This window comes from Coccidioides immitis (assembly GCF_000149335.2).
Source record: "Coccidioides immitis RS genomic scaffold supercont3.1, whole genome shotgun sequence".
NCBI lineage: Eukaryota > Fungi > Ascomycota > Eurotiomycetes > Onygenales > Onygenaceae > Coccidioides > Coccidioides immitis.
Window position 1 is genome coordinate 411,714 of NW_004504310.1, and position 24,984 is coordinate 436,697.

Below are 24,984 nucleotides of genomic sequence, written 5' to 3' on the forward strand. Positions count from 1 at the left end.
TGTTAAATGCTTCTTCAGACCACTTGTACTGTTTTGAGAAAAGCTTGAATGGCTGAGAAAGGTTTGGCAATGCTTGCAAATCACCCCTGGAGTGCTTTTAGAATGCTCTGCCATCTGATCAAATTTTGACCAAAAATCAGAATGGTGTTGCTTTGTCTTCCAGTTGGGGTCACCACACTTCTTATCATTAACTAACTGAGCAGCTTCAGTAGTCAACCACCAAGTAACAAACAACTTATGATGCAGCTCCTTCCATAATACAAATTGTTTTTTTCCATGTTGAACTATGATTAATTCTGAAGAAACCTCTGTAGATTTTGCTTGTTTGCTGGCTTCAGCCATTAGATTTTTCTTTTTTTTTTTTTTTTTTTTCACAATTAAATTAATTTTTCTCTAAGTTCTGCCTTAGTCAAAAAAGTAACAAAATGTGGTCAGAGCCCACACAAAATTTGATAATCTCTAGATAGTTAGCCTCATTTTACTCTGTAAGTACAGCAACCAACTACAAAATCTTCTTCTTCTACAAAATGGAACATTCTTCTTCAGGAAAATAAAACATTTTGCCAATTTAATGACACCCCATTCTCAAATTAATATGAAAAAAGAACTAAAAACCTAACTTTCTCCTCTAGATATCAATAATCCAATCATCCTCCATCTCATTATCCTCCTCATCATTCTCATCAGAGAACACCACAATCTCAAAATCATCTTCCTCCATCTCCTCTGGGGCAGGTGGGCTGTTGTTGTCTTCACTCAGACCCTGTAATTGGCCCAGGAATTCTCTCATCTTCTTCTCAACCCCCTCTCTCAATACACCAACCACAGCAAGACAATCATGATCATGGGCCATGATCTTGGCCTCAAGCCTGGCTATCATTTGGCAGAATCAGGCCTTCTTATGTGCAGCAATAGGATGCTGTACCTGACTTGTTTTGGCCTAAATATGTCAGAACTATTACCAAATTTCATTACTTTTGAATCCTATCTTCTTTTTCTGCTGAGCTTCATTCTCAGTCTCTGTAGTCTCTTCTCAGCAATGCTTCTTCTCTTCCTCCCTCTTCTTTTGCTGAGAGACCATGAGCTGGTGCTCATGATACTCCTTTGACTTGCCCTTGGCAAATTACTTGACCATCAACTCTTCAATAGCTTTATCTTCAATCATCTTGCAATCCTTCTTGCTGCTATTCTGCCTGCAATAGATGTCAATATGATTCAACACAAATCACTGAGAGTGCATACCACTCATGTTTTGCTCAGATCTTCTTCAGCATGTCATGGCATGCCTTGCAATCCACCTCTCCTGTCTTGAATATGTCTTTTTGATGGCCTTTCAAGGCCTGGCAGTGCTCCTGTGCCACATGGGTCTTCTCTCTTATTGAATATTGTTTTGGCCCCATCTTCACAATTGTATGTGATGAGTTGAATTGCTGGCTACAGAATAATGAGATTATAGAGTATATTAACCAAGTACTTGCATAGAATGATTACTATACACATTGTTTACATTCTACAGGCACATTGCTATGGGCAAGCTCAATGTATTGTTGCTATGCTGGCTACAGAATAATGGGATTATAGAGTGTATTGACCAAGTACTGTAGAATAGTTACTATACATATTGTTTACATTCCACAGGCATGTTGCTATGGGCAAGATCAACACATTGTTGCTATGCTGGCTACAGGATAATAACATCAGGTCAGTCTCTCTTCTCTTCTCTTTCTCTTCCTCTTCTTCTTCTTTCTCTTCAGGGCTAATATTGATGATTCTCTCCTCCCCTCCCCCCTCCACCACCTTTTTATTTACTGCACTTCAACATCCACACATACAATGAACATATACTGTGACAAAATGGGTCACATTAAGAGGTGAGTGCTTGCAGAATACTACTCTGGCACACATTATTTACTGACAAGATGTTAGTTTTCCCCATGCACATCCATTTCACACAGCTGGAGAGAAGCAGCACAAGGCTACATTGAAAGAATGGGCCCTGAAGAAGAGTAATTGGCATAAAGCTAATAAAGATGTTGACCTGGCCAACTTTGATCAGGAGAATCCCCACCCCTGTCCCCCCATTCAAAATTGGAAGGCCAGCACTCATATGTCAAAAAGTAACAATTTTTGGTAACAGTCTTGATGCTAATTGGTGAAAATAGATGCCATCAAGAAAATCCACCACTTCCAGAGCTCTACCAAGCTAATCTTGCTGGTGGCCCCATTCCAGCAATTAGTTCAGAAAATTACTTTGTCCTGTCATCAAGAACATGAATATTACTGGCAACATACTGCCATTGAGTCACTTCAGAAGACAGCTGAAGCAATCTTGTGTGCTCTGTTTGAGTGTAAGTCATTCTTAGCAATAGCACCAACAATTATACTGAGTAATATAGGCTCTGTTATGGCAATGGCGCACCATAAGCACATTATGGTCAACACCAATGATATGAAGCTCATTCTTGGCATCAGTACCAAAATCAGGTCAAACTATTTCAGCCCAATTGATGCACCTGATTACTCCACCCCTGCCACCATCACCCATCACCCACATGCTGCCCTCATCCCACCAACTACTGCTGCCACCTTTCTGTCTCCCCCCAGCATCATCAGGATCTCCACCCATCAAATGGTGGGTATTAGAGCCCCTGTCTGGTTCACAAAGCTGGTTCTGGAGGAGCAGGAGGAGGAGAAGAAGAAGAAGAAGAAGAGAAAGAAGGAGAACAATAATAATGATGAAGATGATGATAATGATGATTAACTTGTCATTTAGGCAGTTCCTGTTTATTTGCTGGCTTCAGCCATTAGTTAGTTTTAATACTTTGTTTCTTTTGACAATCAAATTGATTTTTCTATGGGTTCTGCCTTCATCAAAAAAGTAACAAAATTTGGTAACAGTCTACACAAAATTTGATCAGTTTGACTCTTCCCTATGAATTTGACATAATGAGACCAGAAATCCTGGTCCCATTCTGGTCCCACTATGGACCCAGCCAGAATGGGAAATGAGAGTCTACCATCTCTGCTGGAATGGAATGTGGGACATAATTTTCTATTTGAGGATGGGACCGGGAAATAATTTCTGACATAGAGATGGGAACAGGACCTCAAGCTCTTGAGTGGGATGAGACATGGGACTGAGATTTCATATTTGGGATCCCGGCTGTTTCTAAATTCAGGACAGGGACCAGATTCAATGGGAAATGGGATCCTGTCCCGGTCCTGAATACCAGCCTAAGCACAGCTGTTTTCTGGTTTGAATCTTGACAGAGTATCAGATGATTAACTAACACCATGATCTGAATATCTTGCTGACACAGATTAACTTAGTGAAATGATTGAGAATGTCTGGATAAGAGCAGTGCAGATATAATATAATAGCAGATATAATATCAGTGATATATCAAGTACTTCATCTAATAAATGAAACAAGACAGAAGCTAAAAAAGTAAGTCTTATTATCTTTGCAAGATACAACAAGTTTCTAATATTATATATTAGCTTTGCAATATTGCAAGTTTTGTACAGAGGCACTTCATGAAAAAGACTTGTAATATTATAATAGAAAAACTCTCTGAATTAATAGCTGAAGAGCAGAAAAAGACTGCTGCAGATCTTTTTTTTAAAGATAGCTTTATATGTTTCAATCTAGAGAAAAAGATACACAACACTTTTCTAAGGCACTCATCTGATGAAATCTACTACTAAGAAGTCTGGAATGGCAGAATGGCAAGAGACACTTTCTGAACCCAATAATATATGTTGCTGTTGATCAGTTTCTCTATAATAGAGGTATGTACAGCTCTGCTGTGAATGAACACACTATATATCTCTTTGATTCTCTGCCTGCTGGTTGCATCATTTGAGTGTTGACATGTTTGTGCCATACTATCAAGAAGTATGAGACTGGTAGTTGTGAATATATCAGATTTGAGGGCCAAGCTGTGCAGGGTAAGCTGCTTTACAGATACTGAGTTAATTGATTTGAAAGCTAACTAGTACTATGCTTTAATAGATGTTTTTAAATGCCTATAAGCTGTTTGAAACCAACAGACAGAAGAATGACAATCATATATTTGCAAAATCATTCTTGACAAAGTAAGAGCTTATATAGAATAGAATGCTCAGAAGAAGAGAGAGCCTGCTGCTGCTAATATTATTAATAAGTATGAGAATGGTTTGGATGATTTGGTAGAGCTAGACTTTGTGAAAGATACTAGCAATAATAATAAGTGCATATTGCAGTATAGTAATATTGGGACCCTGAATGACAGTACTTTAGTTGGTCTGACATAAAGTTAACTCCAGTTTGTTGAATTGTACTAACAGATGTGAATCAAAAATATAGAGCCTTGTTAACATTAAGAATATTGACTTGGAGCATATTTATGATAAACAAGATATCTGATGTTGATGGAGACAATAGGAATAACAGGGATAATAGAGCTGATAGAAACAACAGAGATAACAGAGATAATAAAGATAATAAAGATAATAAAAAGAGCAGTTCTCATGTTCTTGAGAATACAGAGTATGAGAAGGCCAGAAAATAATAATTGATGGGTAAAGCTTGCTAATCTAGCTGTACAGTATAAAATAGTCAGACTGTACAGCAAGATTAATAGTATTAAAAAGTGTATATAAGATTCTGTGTAATTATGTTTTTCATGTCAGTAGTAGTGAACTACCTGGCTGCATTACTAGATTTATTTTCTACAGTAAAGTTAAGAGCAGCATATTTATTGTCACCTCTGGTGTTAGCAGCAGCAGCATGAAATAGAACATTAATGCATTTGATAATAGTGTTGTTTATATTAATTATAATAGTAATTATATAAGCAATATCATTAGTGAAGTGAATAAAAATATTAATAACATCTTTATTGCTGTTATTTACACCAATGTGAAAGAAAGCAGCTTGCACAGATCAATGAAAAATAACAGATCTAGTAGACACAACAGAGTTGTTGAAAATAATAGCATCCACAGAATATACTAAATTAACAGCAAATGCAGTAAAGGTGCTCATTACATTAGAAGTTGCCTGGGACCATGGCAGAGAAAAATACTTACCAGGGTGAGTCCTGTGCCTGCCTGGGGTGAGTCCAGGGAAGTGACATAAGCACAGACACCCTGGCCGCCCAGACGCCCGGGGCTAGCCCTGGGCCTGGTAGGGATTTGCCAATGCTGCCTCTGCCCTGCTAACTACCACTACCACTGCTCCACCACCACCACTATCATCTATCACCATCTCTCTGCCTTTCCCTAGCACCATCACAGTCTTCACCCATTAAATAATGAGTATTAAAGCCTTTGTCTGGTTCACAAAGCTGGTTCTAGAGGAGCAGGAGGAGGAGAAGAAGAAGAAGAAAAAGAAGAAGAAGAACAATAATAATGATAAAGATGATAATAATAATAATTAACTTACTATTTAGATAGTTTCTGTTTATTTGCTGACTTTAATTATTAGTTAGTTTTAATATTTTGTTTCTTTTGACAATTAAATTAATTTTTCTAAGAGTTCTACCTTTATCAAAAAAGTAATAAAATTTAATAACAGTTTATACAAAATTTGATCAGTTTGACTCTTCTCTATAAATTTGACATGATGAAACTAGGAATTCTGGTCCCATCCTGATCTCATTATAGACTCAGCTGGAATGAAAAATAAAAGTCTATCATCTCTGCTGGAATGGAATATGGGACATAATTTTCTATTTAAGGATGGGACTGGAAAATAATTTCTGGAATAGAGATGGGAATGAGATCTCAAGCTCTTAAGTAAAATGGAACATGGGACTAAGATTTCATATTTAGAATTCTGGCTGTTTCTAAATTCAGAACCAGAACCAGGTTCAATAGAAAATAGAATCCTGTTTCAGTTCTGAATACCAGTCTAAACAGATTTGAGTCTGATATTCTAAGCAATACATACATAACTCTTTACTAATATCTTATATATATAATATAAATTTGTCTAAGTAATCTGTAAATATTAAGTATATACAGACAGAATACAGAAAAGCATTTTTTGTATTATAAGAAATAAAATCTTTTAATAATAATATTGTGATAAGCTAAATTAAAAGAAATAATAATACTTGCATTTAAACAGAGTAGAAGAAAGAGAAGAAGAAAGAGAGTAAAGAACTTTTTACTTATATTTATTTTATAATGCACTAAAGTCACTAGTTTTATAACTTGTTAATAAACAAACACAACAACAGACAACAAATAATATAGTAATCAGACAAGTAAATAAACAAAGAAACAATAATATAGTAAAACACTAAACTTTTATAATAAAATAATTAATATTCTACAATAAAGAATACAAAGAATGTCTACTACAATCAGTAATAATACATATGCAGAATATTTATATAGATAAGTAATAGAGATGCAAAAGCCTGCATATTCAAGAATCTACAACACTTCACTAATAACAGAGAAGCTATAATAATGTATGAAAAAATTATCTTAGTAACTTTGTATATTAGAGTTCAAGATTTCTAAGAGGGAAAATAGTGTTATAAATATAGATCTAGGTCAATCTTGCATCAGATAATATTGAATGTTCAGAAAACATCACATGATTTATATTTCTGAATATATAAGAATTACACAATTTTTATAAATTATGGAAACCTCAGCATTTAGTTTTCTAGTTAGCAGATTTATATATTTACACACAACTTTCTTTCATCAGTTGTGAGCATCACATTTATTTAGCCCTTTCATACCTTAAATCTAGAATGATCTACAAAGTCTATGTCAGGTTTCCTTCTAACACTACACTAATAAAATAATAACAGATATTCTCACAAAGCTGTTATCTAAAGATCTTTATTATAAGTATGTTGTAGAACTGAGCTTGAGGTCTTTAAAGAATATAAAGACAGATTTCTCAAAATAAAGAAATACTTATAAAATAGCGGTCATTTATCTACTTATAGGCTGCAGAATCATGGGAGCTTGGGGCATGCGGAGAAGGATAGGGCAAATTATGCTGATACATTGTAGAGCCTAAGTAAGAGGTATGTAGCTATGGCAGAGGGAAATTATCATTCTGTATATAAGATGAAGGCGGAACCGTAGATGAAGGAGGTGGCAATGTAAAGTATCTAGACAGAATAGTAGATACGGGGGACAATACTAAATGGTAGGAGACACTTGGAGAATAATATAATTTTCTTATAAATTTTTCTCTTACAGAGTTTTATCTGTAAGATTTTTATCTGATTTGCATGTAATTAGCTTATTTTCTCTATTGGAAGCTTGTATGAATCTCTATAGTGAGAGATTTCAGAATCTTGCTAGTGATAAGCTTTAAAGTTTTCTCTTAGCTAGCAAATCAGTTACTCTGAGAGTGAGTGAGAGTATTTACACATTTCTCTTTTGGACTTAGTGTGCATGTGATCTCATGTGATCACTCTTAGTTCAACTCTTTTCTACTGCCAAGCTCCATCTCACTGTAAGAGATGAGATCTTGCTAGCCTCTTTTGTAGCAGCACAACAAAGCTTAGTTTTCCATGCTCCAACAAAACCAGCATTGCTTAGTCATGCGACCTTAGATTTGTCAGGTGATACAGCTCACCCCTCATGCACGTGACCCCCCCCCATATGTCCACTAGTTCGACCACCGTAGCCTTCCTACCAAATTGCAGCAATCAATCCGCTCTATCAAGCTTGATGTGGCCTGACGGCCAATCCACTCCTCAAACTTCCCACATCACCCTGCTTGCATTACCTTTGTGAGACGCAATTTGTGCTTTAAATACTGATGGCTGGAACTTAATCCCTAAATCAGAACAAGCAACGACCAACAACGCTTCCAAGATGCCCATCGATCGAGCATCCTGGAGGAACGTCTGGCTATATGAAGCTTCGACTGGGAACTTACTGGGAGGGACTCATCAAAATGGCTCCATGACAGAAGCGAATCTTCTGTCGATTCTCGAGGGTGTTCTTCTTGTTGTTGATGATCAGTGGAGTGTGAAACATCGAAATTCTGCGCTTGCGATTGGATCAATGAATGCACCCCTTCAGCCGGGCGAGTACGAAATTTACTGCCAAAGTAAGTTATCACTCACACAAACAATCACAGTTAATAGGTGTTAAGTCCCCCTTCAGGCTCTATTCGCGTGAACAACGAACCATGGGTCGCTCGACTCATTAGTCACAGCATATCCGGTCGAGTCGATGCATTTCGTGACGGTGTCCGCGCGCGCGATGGAAAGTGTGTGGTATCCGGCATTGTGAACGTTCGGGCCCCGTGGAATACGTGGTCTGGCTTTGAGGCAGCCCATGTGTTTCCACTGGACTGTGAAAGTGTCTGGATCGAGTTCAATTACGGGCGGTGGATTACAGACATGGACGGCACAACTGGAGTCTCAACGATCAATTCCATCCAAAATGGATTGTTGCTGCGAGGTGATCTACACTCAGACTTTGATAACTATTTGTTCTCAATCAACCCGGATGTAAGCTAGTACCCTGGAAACAAAACTAAAAGCAGGCCATTCTAACAAATATGGAACAGGACGGCTATAAAGTCACCTATTTCGGTCCAGATCCATTTGGACTGGATGGTAGGACCCTGGATCCTGTTTGCCGTAACCCACAAGACCCTCACTGTGTCTCTGATACACTGTTGCGTTGGCATTTCCGACAGGCAGTTCTAGCAAACATGCGAGGTGCGGGCGAACCGATATTCGAGCATGATTTCCCGCCAGGCACGGATATGTTGGCTGAGTTGCGTAGTGAACCTGAGCCCTATGGAAAGCAGCGTTTTGAGATGGAGATGTCTTCAAGACTAAGAAATGGTGCACCTAAATCAACCTGACAGAGTAAGAACAACATGTGCCGGTTCTACAGAAATGTGCTGATAAACTATTTCACAAGCAGAAATTCCCGCACGTGGCCACTCATATTTCTGGAGTCCATCATCTGATTCTGCCAAGAGGTTTGGAGGTGCAAAGGAAGTGCAATGCAGACGCGCAGAAATGCTGAAGTCGCTAGGGATTTAGTTACATACAGGTAACCACTTGTCTGCCTCCTGATGTCACCTTACAAAATATCGATTTGTTGTGCTAACACTAGAGAGCAGTCGACCAGTCTCAGTTATCAGCTAGATCGCTGCCCTGAGGATCCGGACGCGTGGCCGCCACAAGGATTGAAACATTCTTGATGGCAATGTTCTGCTTTCTTTTCCTCCTGTCCTTCATGATCCCTTAAAGTATCCCAGATACTGTCTTGAACGCTCTTTTGAGACACACCCATCTCTCTGCCATGCTATATCTGCGTCGTGGCGCATATCAGCAGAATGGTCATACTTGCATTGATCCTCTCGGTAGCAAGTCCTCCACCTTAACCTGGTTAAGTCCAGCGCTCCTGATCTGGGTTCCAGCAACTCATTGAGTTTGCTTGAAACTCCATGCACCTCTAATCACCCAATGCAGCTCCTCAGTATCCGAACTGTCAAAGGGGAGTGGGCCGATGTAAGCAAGATCATGGTGCTCATGGTCCTGGCTGGACACGATCAAGCCTCGAGCGACAGGTATGTTTGTGAGGTGACGGAGAAATTGCACCTGGTCAGGGAGGATGAGTTGCATCACCAAGAGAAGAATCCTGTCGAATCCCTTTTCTGAACCCTCTTGCACAGATAATTTGTTGAGATTATGTATATCCCCTCTCAGAAAGCGTACAATCCGCAATTCTGATAATGTCATGTTGCCCCTAGCTTGTCCGAGACAAAACCTACTGGCATCAATGGCGATGGCTTGACCCTTTGCCCTACTCGGGAGGCTGCTTGTGCAGTGACCCATCCAGCACCGCAGCCAAAACCTAGGACCCTCCGGCCAGAGCACAAATCTGCAAATGAGACAAATGGACCGATATCAACAGCATGGTGCTGAAAGGCCTTGTGATAGAATGGCACTATAATGTCATATTCCTCAGCGGCGGCACTGCCTGTGGGAGCCGCCTCAACATAGCACTCGGTTCCTGGGCTGGGTCGGAGCCATCGTGATTGCTGCTGCATATAGAAAATATCAGTCTCTTACGTCCCATACCACCAATTAATCACTTGTCGATTCCAAATTCAAGCAATACTCAAGAGATTATTACAAACCATGCAAATCTTTATTCATTCATGAAGTCCACAAACAAGATGGCACAACAATAATACATAAAATGAATTGAGATTCTCAGAGTGTATAACTTTAAGATTCTCTACCACTCTGGGAAGTATAACCCAGCTGACATATTATCACAAAGACTGAACTATATCAAACTAGAAGAGAACATTGATCTTTCTATATATACACTCAAATAATAATATACAGATAGTATTCCAGAGTGGAATTTATTTAAAAAAACTTCTTTTAATAAAGAAGATATTTAAGTACATGCTGCTCTTGCCATTTAAAGCAGAGAGATAGAGATAATACAGAAAAGATCTGATAGCATTAAGATAGTTAAGTTAGTTCAAGAAGCACCAGTTAGAGATACTAGAAAAACTTAATATAGAAATTACAAAAGATTCTGGATTTTCTGTGTGTATATAAATATAGCAACAAAAGATAAAAAAATCTATAATAAATTAACTAAGAGTATGTTGAATCTGTTGCTAGAGGTACAGAGACATAATCTCTCTATACAAGCAAGATCTATCAAGACAGAATCTCAGCAGTCAGAGTAGAAAATTAGTAGACAAGACCTATTAATAAAAAGTGGTAAAATCTACATCTTAAGTAATTTAGCTTTAAGATAGAAACATACTACAAGTTCACTATAATAACTTATTTACAGATTACTTTAATATATTAAAAATATTTGTCTTACTCTGACAAAAATACAAATAGTATTTGATGAGACAAGATATTCAGATATATATATATATGAATGCTAAACCTGCAAATGAGAAAAGACTTTAAGACACTAATTATATAGACTACTTACTTCATTGCTAATACTCAGTAGTCTGTGGTGTTTGATATTTATAAATTTTATAACAGATCTTTCTCTAAGTAGAAAGAAGAGAAATTTATACAATACAGTTCCAGTTATTATAAATTAGTTTACAAAACTTGCATATTTTCTTGTGTGTAGAAAGAAAATTAATATATTAGAAATGATAAATCTCTTATTAAGAAAGATATTTAAGAACTTCAGATTTCCAGACAATATTATCTCAGATTAGAAATCTGACTGTAGAAATAAATACTGATCAAAGCTATATCTTCATATGAAAGTTAGATAGAGGCTTAGTATGATATTTTATTTATAAATAAATAATCAAACAGAGATACTAAACAAGATCTTGAAAAGATATCTTTATATCTACTATAGTTATAGGCAAGATAGTTAGAAGAAGTGGCTTATGTATACAGGGTTTGTATACAGCAGATTAGGACACTTCACAATATATATGTTCTTGTTTGGAGTAGTATACCACTTTGAACTTAGAAAGTCAGACAAGATTTAGAAGTTGATCAAAAACATACAGACAATATTTAACAGAAGACTGAAAATAATCTCTATATTAAGAGATAGTTTGATAGAATATTTGACAAAGGTAAAGAAGAATTAAGAACAGTTCTATAATCAGAAATATTAAGATAAGATATATGTATCTGGTAACAGAGTAATATTATTATTAGAAAACTTACATATAATATATTTCTGCAAGAAGCTAGATAAAATGTACTATGAATCTTTCTTAGTAATGAAGATTATAGAAAATAATGCATATTAACTAAAGCTCTTATCAAGCTATCAGATTTACAACATTTTTTATATCTTATTATTAAAACTATATTATATAGAAAAGAGCAAGATGCTAATACATTCTTCTGCAGTACTGATTGATAATTATCACAAATAAGAAGTAGATAAAATCTTAGACAATAAAGTGCACTATTGCAAGAAGCATTATCTAGTAAAGTGAAAGAAATTTTCTATTAAGAAATCAATATGAAAATCTGAGAAAAATCTCAAAAATACACAAGAGGCTTTTAAGAATTATCTAAAGAAGAGATATAGCTATCACAAGACAGATAAACTTAAGTATACAAAGAAGAACACAATATTACAAATCTAGATCTAAACCACCCAAGCATCAGACCACATCAGATGTTTAGAGAATATCATGTAGTTCATATCTCTAAACATATAAGAATTGCATAATTCTTATATATTGTAGAAACCTTAGCATTCAGTCTTCTAGTTAGCAGATCTATATGTTTTATGCATGACTCTCTTCTATCAGTTGTGAGCATTACACCTATTTAGCTCTTTTGTACCTCCAAAATCTAAGACAATTCATGAAATCTATATTAAGTCCCTCTTTTAACATTTTAAATGGTCTGACATATGATTGCCTAAATTAGTAGAATGCTACCAAGATTCATAAGATGAACTATAACAATATCTCACATTGCAGACCTGACAGAGATAGAGGCTAATGTGAAGAAAATAAATATTGATAAAGGTGCTGGTAGCAGTAAAGCCACCATCAGTAAGACATCAGTAAATAATACAGATAACACAGATGCATCTCTTAATACTTTAGGTAAAACTTGAAGAAAAAAAATTCTTGAAGAAAAGAAGACATGTTTGCAAAGAAACCTGACAGACATATATAAATAAAATAAAATATGCAAACTGCAAAAACAGATTAAACATGAATAAAGATTAACAAATAATGATTTTTCTTTGAAATTTCTCTTGTAGACATGACTGATAAAGAAATCAGATGACTTTAAAAATGTGAAATCTTCAAAAGCATTTTATTGCCATGCCAAATCACTTGGTGAGTGTAAAAGATGATTAGTCTTAATAAAACAGCATTTTTGTCTGAGAAAATCACTATGCAAAGCAACAGATACTGTTAGAATTAACTAGGTGTCCAGCCATTTGTGAGAATCATACATGTGAATTGGTGTGACAATGAATCTATAGGAGAAATTGTACATAGAAAAGAGTACATAAGGTAAAGGATCTGGTATTAGCAACTATATATGACTTGTAGACAAGATTGCCACTGGCTCTCAGCAAGAGATTCACACAGCAGCAGTCTTTTATGTGTGCTTGCAGGCACATGACTTAATGTCTTACAAGAACACATGCAACTCTTAACAGTTCACAAGCTGAGGCTCTTGACTTTTACAGATGTTGATTTGTCTGTAGAAAGAATTTGTAGCAAGTTCTTATTCATATAAGAAGTTTGTGGGTAAATTCTTATTCATGTAAGAGGTTTACAGGCAGATTCTTACAGATTCTTCTCCCTTGTAAGCCTTGGTCTTTCAAGATGACTGTCTTATTAAAAACCTTCATGAGTAGAAAAAAAAAATCTCTTAGGAAAAATAAAAATTTTCTTATAAGAAAAAGAGTACAGTCTCACTAGAGATATGATATTAACACAACTCTAATAACACAATAATATAACAGAGCTCAATAACACAACAATATGTAGAGAGTTCTTATTGTTTTCACTAGCTCTGTGTCACTATTAGATAATAAGCACTAGCTTAAGAGAGAGCTTTTTCTTGCTTTCTCTTTCTCTTTCTTTTCTTCTCTTTCTTCTCTAGTTTATATTATAATTACCAAGGTAAGTGAACCCTTCAAGCACTGCTTTATGTAGAAGGCAGGCTTGCAGGAGGTCTCTGATGTTCTAGAAGAAAAAAAATAGCTACATCTTGATGCTCTGCCTGTCTGGCCACAAGATCACAAGTTAGTGAGTTCACCCCTGGTTGTACCTTTGCTTCACATGGTCATAAGGTTTTGCTTTCACATGAGATTTGGTTCACAGAGAGGCTGATGCTTGCTAAAATTATTATTATTATTATTATTATTCATTATAGTCTTATGCAGTCAGTAACTATAAAGACTACCTAGCAGCTGATCTGTTAGGCTTTATTTAGTGTATATTGTAGTAGCTGAAAAATAGAAGAATCACAGTATTTCAAGGCAATATAAGATGTTCTTTCTCTACAAAAGTCAAATAACAGATAGTATATAAAATAAATTTCAAAGAAAAACAAAATTCTTGTAGCAGTGTAACATAAATTAAAGAAATAAAGTTAACATGTTTGAGAAAGCCACTGTCTAGTAGCTATTCCAGTATATTTCAGAAATAAAACTAGCTATCTTAGGCCTAATTCAGTTTCAAAAATAAAATTTAAAGATAGTTGAGAAATATTAAGCTCTTGTTGAATTTTTCTTCTTTTAGTTTGATAAGCTGAGCAGGATAATAATAGATGCTTTGGATTTTCAACCCAATTGCAGAAACAGAATAAGTTGGAAGAGTAGTCAGATAATCTTACTAAATAAGATCTGAAATATTCATGACCAAGCTTTAATTGGCAAATAGTTGACCATATTTTCTTGAATATAGAAAGAGCTGATGCTTTCCATCTGAGCTTTATTTTGAATTGAGAGTAGTAATTTGTAGAGCTTTCTCTATTAAAAAGATCTTCATATCACTTTATTATTGCTTGTTCTTTTATTTGTCTTTTTATATAAGTAAGAGATATATATCTCTCTGAACAAACTTGATTTAATTCTGTAGCTTTTTTTGCTGCTAGATCAGCTTCTTCATTTCCATATATATTTACATGTGCAGGAACCCAATGAAGATGTAGATTAATTTGTTGATTTTTTATATACTTAGCAGTTTTTCTTATAGATTGAAGATAATATAAGCCAGAATTAAGATCTTGATTTATGAGTCTCTGAATAGCAGCTTGGCTATCAGAAAACATCCAGATATCTGATATTGATCTTGATTGAGCCTCTGGCCCTACAGCTGCCCTAGCTCTGGAGTCTCTAAGGCCCGTCCAGGGATCAACCAGGCCTGTAAGGAATGCAAATGCAGAGAGATACATCTTAATCTATTATACATGTGCCTATAATAACCAACCACTGCAAACTGTCCTCTCAAGCCAGCATTAACCATTTTGATTTTAGTTAAGCCACTACTGCCTAGCCTACTGATCTAGTAACTAGTTCTAGAAGCTAACTAGTCTACTAGCTACTAAACCCCGCCTTCCAGTTGCTAATCTCAGCATCCCAGCCTACCAATTACCCGTCACGATCTCGCCATTAATGACTAACCAATTATCTCAAGAGATAGTTGACTATCTCAAGAGATAACCAGGGGTGCTCTTGTTGGGTGGTTTTCAAATCCATTCCCCTGAATTGGCGCCCCACTTTAGCCACTCAATTATTAGTTATTATTGGATCACTAGGTTGAGTAGCTTTTAGTAGTGCAGTGGAGCCTACCCACTTGCATCATTTTAGCTTCACCAGATGCTAGATGGATCTACTATCTCTACCCAATCATCAGTTATCATTAGGTAATAAATAGTAAGTAGCTTTTAGTAGTGCAGTGGAGCCTACCTACTCACATTCATTTTAGCTTTACCAGATGCTAGTTGGATCTACTATCTCTATCCAATCATCAGTTATCATTAGGTAAAAGATAGTAAGTAGCTTAGTAAAGCCATGAGTATACATGGATTGCCTTTTACACCACAACTTTGGTGGGTAAAAGAGTGTGCCAGTTGAAGGATTCAAATCCAGCACTCTAGAGTGCACCTGCAGCTCATTTTACTAGTGAGCCACCTGGCAATGCTTGCTAGAAGTTTGTGCTGCTTCACAGTCTCTTTTCTCTTTCTCTTACAAGTTATCTCCACTTTTCTCTTTCAGAAGAACATCCACATCCCCTCTCTTTAAAGAAGAGATGTCTAGGCCTTTAGTGAGTAGACTTTAGAAATTGAGAATTGTTCATAACTAACAGTTCTAGAGCACCACTGTTCCTTCTTCTCCTCCTCTCTCATCAGCTGTCACTTTCTCTCTGCCAGCTTAAGCTGTAAGGGCTTTTCACAAGCTAACATTGGTTTGCATGCTTATAGAGTTAGGGTCCTGTTCTGTCTTTCTCTTCTGCAGTTCTTGCTCCAGCTCTGGCTGGAAATGTGAGTATTCTCTATCACATTTCAGTTTACAGCTAATCTTTTTCAGATTGTTGTTGCAATTCCCTCTGCTCTGGCTGGGTTTATAGATGCTGTGGTTCTGTAGAGTGTCTGGAATAGCCCAGCACCCTCTCTGTAAGACTGACAATGGTGGTTCCAGACTATCTTCATCCCATTACTGCCAGCTGCTACTTTTACTGATGTGTTGCAGGCCAATCTGGTGATTCTCCCAGGCCTCTTATTCTATACTGAGGCACAAGCTTTGTCTGCCTGTGAAAGAATATGGTGTTGTGAGCCTATTCAAAAATCTGTGCTTATTGCTGGTTTGGATAATTCAAACCAGTTAGCTGTCTGCACCCAGCTTTATGAAAGTATTCTTGTAACTAGAGCTGGAGCCCAGCTGCTACTAGAACAGAAGTGCTTTGTCTGGAACAAAGCTCAGTAAGACTATAGTAATATAGTCTTTGCAAAGTGCATCTTCACAGACATGGATTAAAAGTGTAATCACTGCCTATACTGTAGGCACCTTACTTGCTCTTTCCAGCAGTAAGATTATAGGTAGTTGTTACAGATCTCTGTGAGAGGAAGCTGGAGGCTCTTATATAGTCTTTAGCTTAGTTTTTCTTCTTGAAATCAATCAATTTGATTTGACTATACCTTTTCTCTCCCTAACTCATTTTCTAGTTTCACTACCTCCATTCATCTCTTTTGCAAACCAGGCTTGTCTGGGTTTTTACTATGGAATTGTTGGAGTAACTTTCTCAGTAGATGGACATTACTTGTGAGAACCCATGTCTTGTTCTTCTTATTATTATAATCTTTCCAATGCACTCTGTGCTACAGCTCACAACCCTCTCTCTTTGAGTTAATTATCTTGTGGACCTGATACTTTTTTTTATCCTCATCTGCCTCACAAACTTTGTGATGAGGTGAGCTATTGATTTCTTTGCAGGTCTTGTGCTTGTGGACCAGGGATACATGAAAAATATTGTGAGTTTACAGACCTGGAGGCAGCTCCAGTCTATAGACTCACAAGTCTATCTTCTCCATACTTCTACAAGGCCCATGTCTCAACAAATCTAATTTTTTGTTAGACCACATGATCTTGATATTGCAAAGGTCAAGCCACATCTTGTCTCCCACCTGGAAAGTCTTTATAGTATGCTTCTAGTTATAGTACTTCTTCTGGTAGGCTTGTGCCTTCACAAGTGATTTCTTAGTCTTTTTACAGAGTGATCTTATTGCCTTTGCCTGATTCTTTGAATTCTTGCACATATAGCTATATCCATCAGAGTTCAAGATATTTGTTTGTAGATTCAATTCATATATCAGCTGAAAAGATGATTTCTGTGTGGAAGCCTGCTATGAGTTATTATATGTAAACTCAGCCATTAGCAATCATGTCATCTAGTTATCTTGATTATAACTGATATAGCTTTGCAGATACTGCTCTAGCACACTATTCAGTCTCTCAGTCTAATCATCAGTTTGTGGGTGGAATGCTATGCTTATTATTCTTGTAATCTTCAAGATGTAAGTTAAATTACCTCAAAATTTACTTGTGAACAGAGATTCTTGCTCTGTTATTATACTTGTGGATAATCTGTGCAATTTCACTATCTTGTAAACAAAGAGATGAGCTAATTTCTCTAATGTCAGCTTTTTATTGTAGAGATAAAGTGAGCCATCTTTGTAAGCTAGTTCACTATAACTAGAATACAGTTAAACTGCATCTTTTCAAAATTCAGGCTTGTGGAAAGATCTGTAATAACATTCATGCTAATAGATTTCCAAGAGTAATTTGAAATTAGTAAGAGTGATAGTTCTTCTTAAAGTTTTCTGCAAACTTCTCTTGAGCTCTGGCAGACTCCACAGACTTTGCAACAGTTCTTCACCAGTTCTCTTATTCTTGACCAAAAGTATTTGTGAGCTATAAGCTTGTATATTCTTGCTATAGCAAAATGCTCTGTGAGAGATAGATTATAATGATGCCTGATCAGCTCTATTTGCAAAGCCTCATTCTAAGAGATGTATATACAACTATCTCTATACAGAATGCTCTTCTTCTCTTTCCATATTGTGAATTTCTTTATGCCTATCTTAATGTCTTTGCAGATCTTGGCTGCATAGTTGTCACTTTGCAGTAGATTTAGCAATAATGCCAACAGATTGAAGCTGCCCTTCTTATAAAAGTTCTTCTTGTAAATCAGGTCTTTAGTCTTCTGAACCTGTATTGTGATCTTCTTCACTTTGTATATGTCTTTCAAGATAATCTTTGTGAGTAGTTTCTTGGTTGCAATCTGAAGCTTTATGAAGATAAGTTGTGTGTTCTCATATTCTCTCTTCTCTCTCTGGTTAGAAGAAACTTAAGTTATCAGTTCCAACTTTTCTGGAATCTTTTGCTTGTTTGTGAGCATCACTCTCAGTTGATTTACAGTCTTATGATTCTTTGTGTCATCTAGATCAGGCTTCTTAACATAATCAGGTCTTTATAAGGGTTCATCTGCCAGATTCTTGATTTCTTTCACATGGTCAACTGTGAATCAAAAGACTCTCAGTCTCTATGCCCAGTGGACCTGTCTTCACAAGAGATCTTGAGTAGTCTGGAAGTAGCACAAGCTATCATGGTCTGTAAGAACTTGAACTGATGTTTGCAAGTCTTTTAATCAGCAGTGCTAATATCTAAATAACTCTACAATCACAAGCAATTCTTAATTATGAATGCTATAGTTCATCTTTATAGGTTGCATCTTCTGTAAATAAAATCCAACTGGAACTCAAATGCCATTCTTTACCAGCTATAATAGAATATCACATACTATAAAGTCAGATGCATCTGTTTCCAACCTGATCTTCTGTTCCATATCAAAATAGTGAAGCATAACAGCTTCCACAAATGCTCTTTTCAGATCTCTAAAGACTTTATGATCTTTCTGAGTTATGAAAGTATTTGTTTCTCTTCTCATCTCTCTTTATATGTGTCTGCTTAGCTTTGTCTTTTCTCTCTTTAGAAGAGCAGTCAGGCTGCAGGCTATCTTAAAGAATCTTGAGATGAAGCACCTGTAAAAGTTTGTGAATTCTAAAATGAGTGGAATCTCTTTCTTACTGATTGGCTCTGGCCAGTCAAGAATAGTATCTATAATGCTCTTCTCCATAAGAACATTCTCTGGTGTTATAATATACTCAAGGTAGTCAATCTTGTAAGCATTGAACTTGCACTTTACCAGCTTGCAATAAAGATCTGTATTCTTGAGTATCTTAAGTACTAATTTCACATACCTCTTATAATTTTCCTTGTGAGCTGAGTACACAACCACATCATCAAGATAGACTACTGTGAATACATCTAGGTATCTGCTAAGTGTCTTTGTGATCTATAATTAGAAGGCTGCTGGTGCATTTGTGAGTTCAAGAAGCACTATTAAGTACTCAAATAGCTTCTGTAAAGTCTGAAATGCAGTCTTCCACTCATTCTCTTTGTGAATCCTCAATTTATGGTAGGTATTCTTGATATCCAACTGAGTGAATATTGCAGCTTCTGTAAGCTTATACAATACATCTTCAATCAGTAGTAGTATTGTGTTGACTGAGGTCTCCTGGGGTTCTTTGAGGGTTTGAAGGGTATCAAAGAGCTCTAGGAGAATAACAACAGATTGGAGTGTAGTGATCAATAGTTTAATAATGCTCTGGTTAAGTGGACAGTCTTGCTCTGATGACAAAAGGTTTCTGTGCAGGTATATCAGAGTCAGGACAAGGCTATTGTGCCTTCTCAAAAGTAATAATATCAGATATAATTGTACAGTATCACAAGACTTCAATAATATGGAAAGTAATCAAGATATGAAGATATCTGATTCAAAGATATCTGTAAGATAATAAAAAAGATTGATCATAATAAATGAGTTCATCAGATCTCTGATAATAAGTATTCTTATATATATGATGCTTTCTGGTAATAGTTCTGCTAAGCTGTCCTATTCATTCTATTGTAGTATGCTTGCTATATTCTCTGATCAGTTCTATTGTACTCAGTGTAATTGGTCAGCTTATCAGTTCTATTGCTGATTATGTGACTTTCTGTTCTAAGGTTTCTCCACAACAGTCTGTAACTCTGTCTTGTCAGGTCTTGTTCAATTGTTCTGTCTCTTCAGCTGCTGTGCTACAAGATTCATAACATCATTCTCTTTTTTTACAGTATATTGTTCCCAACTGCTCTGCTTCTTGTCTTCTGAAATATAAAAAAGTAATCTTCTATTCTTTTTTGAGCTTCTGGATTTTTTCTTTGTTTTCTTGTTTCTAGTAAGTGTTTTCATGGTTTTCTTTCACCATGCTGTCTACTTTTAATGTTTGTAAGAATAATCTTCTTTTTATTATTAAGTAATCTGGATTTGTTATGCTCTCTCTCTGCTCTCAATATTCTTTACTGGGTAAAACTTGTCTAAAGTTGAGTTATTCTTCACAGTGTAGCAAGTGTGTTTATGCTGATTGTTGTTGTATTTATAATGATAGTTCTTCTGCTGCTGATTGACAGAAGTTGTTTGAGACTCAGAATAAGCTTGAGCATACTGAGCAAGAAACTCTCTCTTATCTTCTTTATCTTCAAAAGCAGAAAAAGTTACTTTATAATCAAGCCAGTAAATTTCTTGAGTCTGAATTAAAGTCTGTAGAAGATCTAGAATATCTTGAAAAGAAGAAACAGAAAAAAGTGGCTGAGCAGACAGAGATTCAAAACTTGCTTGCTTTATTAAATAATTTTCCTTTTTTAGATTCTCTTTTAGTTATTTCTGATTTGTTTGTTAATGCTTTGCTAAGTGAGAGTATTATTGATGATATATCTCAATAATTATTCAGACATTTCTGAGGTTTTCTGTTGATTCCCAGGTGTTTTCTGAGATATTGTACTCTTTCCATTTCACTAGATAGTAAAGTTTTCTGCTGATCTTCTGATGATTTAGTATCTGTTTGACTTCATATTCTTATTCTTCATTGATTTCTGTGGGCATTTCTTTAGTGTGTAGCAGTGCTTTTTTTAATAATAAGACATGAAATACTGGGTGTATTCTCATCTTTTTGGGTAGCTGAAGTTTGTAGTTGACTTTTCTGATCTGCTTTGTGATTTTGTATGGTCCCAATTTCTTGAAATCAAAGTTTTTTGCCTGGTCTTTTGATTTTGATATTCCATTGAATTAGAAATACTTTTTCCCTCTTTTTCAGAATTGATGCCTTCTGATGCCTTCTGTTATAGTAGTATTTTATTCTCTTATTCAGGAATTTGATGTCTAGTTTCATCTGATCTTGCAGTTCTTGTAGTTATATTGCTGTAAGTTCTACTGCTTGAGCTCTTTGCTATGCAATTCTTAGTTGCTTCTGTATTTCTGGTTCTCTGCTATAGTTTATGTAACATGATATCATTCTTATAGTGGTGTTTTTTACTCCATTGTATGCCAATTGTGCCATGAATAGTAGTGAAATCCAATTATTCTGCTGGTAGTTGATATATTCTTGCAGATATTGCTTCAAGATTTAATTCAGTTGCTCCATCTGTCCATCTGTTTGTGGGTGATAGACTGTTGACATCTTTTGTTCAATTCCCAGTTGTGCCATCAGTATTATCCAGAACTTGCTTATGAATCTGATATCTTGGTCTGTGATTATCTCTTCTGGCATTCCATGGTTGGCAAGTACATTTCATGGTACTATCAGTATTGTGTCTGGTGCTGTTTTTACTTTTCTGAACAGTATGAAATATCTGTACTTTGTCAATCTGTTAGTGATTATTAGTATTGAGTTGTACTTTTTCCCTTCCATATTCTTTGAATTTGAGAGTTTTGTGATAAAATCTATTACTATAAATCTTCATGGTCCTTGCAGTTGTAGTATTGGCTGTAGTCTTTTATATGGTTAGTGTTTGTTAATTTTGCTTTGTGCACACATCTTACATTCTTTGACATGTTGTTGAATATCTGTTCACATTTCTGGTCAATAGTAGGTTCTTGTGATTCTTTCTATTATTTTGTTGATCCCAAAATGTCCTGCAGTGATTGTGTCATATTCTTGTACCATCACTTGCTTTCTGACTTTTCTGAATACATATATCAATCCATAATATAGTATTATTTTATCTTCTTTGTTAAAGTTGTTGTTTTTCTTGTTAATCTTTTTTGTATATTCATCTTTCTTTATTGCCTCTTTAATCATTTTTTTGATATCTGATTCTTCTGTTGTGATTCTTGTGACTCTTAATATCTGTCAGTTCAGAATTATATTCTTTGTTCCTTCCAACTTCTTGAAGAGTATTCTTGAATCTTATTTTTTTCTTATAAGATCTGGTCTTCAGCTTAATGTGTTCACCCAGACATTCTCTGTGCTCTTGCAGTATTGTATTCTGAAATTATAGTGTACTAGTACATCTGCATACCATCTGGCTTGTTGTCTTGTAAGCTCTTTAGTTGTTATAAAGTATTACAGATTGTTGTGGTCTGAGATGATTTCTGTCTGGTGTTGATTTTCTTGTAATTCAATCTTCTATTTCTTCAGTAATGCCACTATTACAAGTAATTCTTTATTGTGAATATTGTAGTTCTGTTCAGCTGGTGTCATCATTCTTGCATAGCATATAACTAATTATAGTTTTTCTTGCTTGTCTGGTTGCTGCAATCTTCCTGCTATTGCACAGTTCAATGCATCCATGTCAATCATATATCTTTTTGTTGGATTGTAGTGTTACCTCATTTCTTCTTTTCTGAATTTGTCTTTTATTGCTTCAAACACTTGTTAACATTCTGTTGTTTATTTAAACACTTTGTCTTTCTTGAATAGCTGTGTGAGCAGTCTTGCTTCTTTCAAAAATTTATGTATGAACTGTCAGTAGTAATTTGCTAGTCTGTGAAACATCTGAACTTCTTTGACTTCTTTTGGTGTTGGCCATTGTAGTATCTTATTGATTTTTTCTGGCTCTATTTGTATTTCTTCTGTTGACACAATGTGTTCAAGTGTAAGGATTTGCTGTGAACCCCTTACACAGACAAACAGCACCCGCGAGGGCCAGAGGGCTTGGCTTGCAAGCTGCTGGGAGTTGCATGCATCCTCACAAGACACTAAGTCACATACTCATAAGCACACATAAAAGGCTGTCACTGCAAAAATCTCTTGCTGGAAGTCAGTGGCAATCTTGTTTACAAGTTATATATAGTTGCCAGAATACAGATCTTTTATCTCATGTACTCTTTTTCTATATATATTTCTTTTAAATATTCATTGTCATGCTAATCCACACATACAATTCTCACATTTTGCCACTCTTCTTTGGTGATGCCTGACAATGGTATTGAAGTGGGGTACAATGGGATGCCTCATGAAGGTAGGCAAGTTGGTTGATATGGTGAGAGCACAAGAAAGGTGAAAAATCACAATATAGTAAGAGTATGGTCAAGTAGTAAGTGTAGAGATAGGTATGTTCTAACAGATGCCTAAGCTCATAAGAAGTAATAGTACTAAAGAGCCCTGTACTAATACAGGCAGCTCTAATGAGAAACAGTAGCATGTTTCATGAACAAGAAATCTTCATATTCTCTAACTAATAACTGAACTAGTAGTAAGAAATGAGTGTGTAGAAAAGAGCAATGGTGTGTGAAGATAATAAGCAAGAAGCAGGAGCTACAGATGATTTATATAGCTCAAGAATAGTAGCTTGGGGTGGTTTGTGCCTCAGACTGGAACAATCTTTATTCTAATGAGATACTGAAATCCCCACTACATTTTCTTCTGGTCTTCAATGTTGGTGTCCCCTGACAACAAGCAATATATAAAATAAAATAAAACCAATTTAGTAAAATAAGAGAATAATAAATAGTAATGAGCAGTCTGGTAAGAAAAAACATAGGAAATAAGAATAAGGAGAGTGATAGCAGCAATCTCTAATAGTAATCATCATGATTCTCTTCTTCCACCAAGTTCTCAGGAGAAGGAGAAGGCTGAACTGATGCTGGATTAATGTTGTTGTGCACACAATGCCAATAGAATTTATTATCAAAAGCTTTCTTTTCAATTTGGTAAGTATTGGCAATGACATCCAGAGCAATTTGCATGGCCTTTAGACACCAGTTATTAATGAAGTCCTGAGCCTTTTTGTCATCAGGGCCAAAGAGAATATCAAGTTCCTTAATTACCATGGGGTTGTCCCACCTAATTTGTCCTACCAGGGCATCTGATATAGCTCCTAAGTCTTGTAATTGAATAGTGGTAGGGAATTGATATGGAACCAATGCATAACAATTTGAATGACTGGATGGAGACAAAGGCCCTGGAACTAGATCTCTATGTGCAGTGGAGAGCTGGAATTATATATCAGCTTTATTGATTTCTAGATGTTCATGGTCCTCTTGGATTGCCACATACCAGGGTAGCATAGTGCATCAGACCTTTTTGCATGGGCCATGGGCTCTATAGGGTAGTAGAGAGCTTGTAACTCAGACATCACCAGGCTTGCAAATGACATTGGTCCATCTAATATCAAATTTTCTTTTATTGTTTTTGATATACATTGTATCTTTAATGTGGTGAACATAGCTATCAGTAGATAAGCCTTGTTCTTTGACTAGTCCCCACTAATTCTTTAGATGGTTATGCATTTCTGGCAAGATTTCTGTACAGTTGCTGGACTCTTCTGCAGTTAAGGTCAAGGATTCTTGTATCATATTAACACCTCTTCCAGTAGTAATAGCATCTGGAACATTGACATTGATATGGTGAAACCCAGTTTTATCCCCTGGCTTAGCATACTTGGTGTAGTATGGGTAGAAGATTAATTTTCAAGTGTGGTTGGGTCTTGTTAGTATGTATCATAGATAGTATGCAGAGTCCTGGCACATAAGTTGTTGGCTGATACTGTGATACATTATTCTCAACCATCCATAATTGTTGTGACCTCCCATTATTTGCTGATGATGGTAGTACATGTTGTATTTGCTGTTGACGCATGTGAGTACTGTAGTGGTGGCATCTTGTAACT

The 24,984-nt window shown here is 36.0% G+C and overlaps 6 protein-coding genes across 7 annotated transcripts; 4 read left to right on the forward strand and 2 right to left on the reverse strand.

The window, feature by feature from the left end:
- Positions 1-1,854: 1,854 nt before the first annotated feature.
- On the forward strand, positions 1,855-2,761 carry CIMG_12592 (uncharacterized protein; the record flags this gene model as incomplete). The annotated part of the gene is made up of 4 exons (XM_001249187.2): positions 1,855-1,871; positions 1,927-2,117; positions 2,163-2,348; positions 2,397-2,761. The coding sequence occupies 4 exons, from the start codon at positions 1,855-1,857 to the stop codon at positions 2,759-2,761; spliced, it is 759 nt and encodes a 252-aa protein (XP_001249188.2).
- Positions 2,762-3,759: 998 nt separating this feature from the next.
- CIMG_12593 (uncharacterized protein) lies at positions 3,760-4,622 on the forward strand (the record flags this gene model as incomplete). Its single annotated transcript, XM_001249186.2, has 5 exons — positions 3,760-3,792; positions 4,016-4,098; positions 4,251-4,273; positions 4,330-4,531; positions 4,601-4,622. 5 exons carry the CDS (start codon positions 3,760-3,762, stop codon positions 4,620-4,622), a joined length of 363 nt encoding a protein of 120 aa, XP_001249187.2.
- A 3,060-nt stretch (positions 4,623-7,682) lies between these two features.
- On the forward strand, positions 7,683-10,101 carry CIMG_10348. Of its 2 annotated transcripts, XM_004445497.1 has the most exons (6): positions 7,683-8,077; positions 8,134-8,483; positions 8,543-8,696; positions 8,764-8,849; positions 8,905-9,039; positions 9,110-10,101. In XM_004445497.1, exons 1-4 carry the CDS (start codon positions 7,840-7,842, stop codon positions 8,817-8,819), a joined length of 798 nt encoding a protein of 265 aa, XP_004445554.1. In that variant the 5' UTR covers positions 7,683-7,839; the 3' UTR covers positions 8,820-8,849; positions 8,905-9,039; positions 9,110-10,101. The 2 variants fall into 2 exon arrangements, with proteins under 2 accessions (XP_004445554.1, XP_004445553.1); XM_004445496.1 differs by having other exon boundaries at positions 8,543-8,849; positions 8,908-9,039.
- CIMG_12594 (uncharacterized protein) lies at positions 9,127-10,135 on the reverse strand (the record flags this gene model as incomplete). The annotated part of the gene is made up of 4 exons (XM_001249184.2): positions 9,127-9,294; positions 9,453-9,590; positions 9,764-10,036; positions 10,133-10,135. 4 exons carry the CDS (start codon positions 10,133-10,135, stop codon positions 9,127-9,129), a joined length of 582 nt encoding a protein of 193 aa, XP_001249185.2.
- Positions 10,136-15,745: 5,610 nt separating this feature from the next.
- Positions 15,746-16,419, forward strand: CIMG_12595 (uncharacterized protein; the record flags this gene model as incomplete). The annotated part of the gene is made up of 3 exons (XM_004445499.1): positions 15,746-15,760; positions 15,924-15,977; positions 16,186-16,419. The coding sequence occupies 3 exons, from the start codon at positions 15,746-15,748 to the stop codon at positions 16,417-16,419; spliced, it is 303 nt and encodes a 100-aa protein (XP_004445556.1).
- Positions 16,420-23,890: 7,471 nt separating this feature from the next.
- Positions 23,891-24,471, reverse strand: CIMG_12596 (uncharacterized protein; the record flags this gene model as incomplete). Its single annotated transcript, XM_001249181.2, has 2 exons — positions 23,891-24,276; positions 24,372-24,471. 2 exons carry the CDS (start codon positions 24,469-24,471, stop codon positions 23,891-23,893), a joined length of 486 nt encoding a protein of 161 aa, XP_001249182.2.
- Between the last annotated feature and the right edge of the window lie 513 nt (positions 24,472-24,984).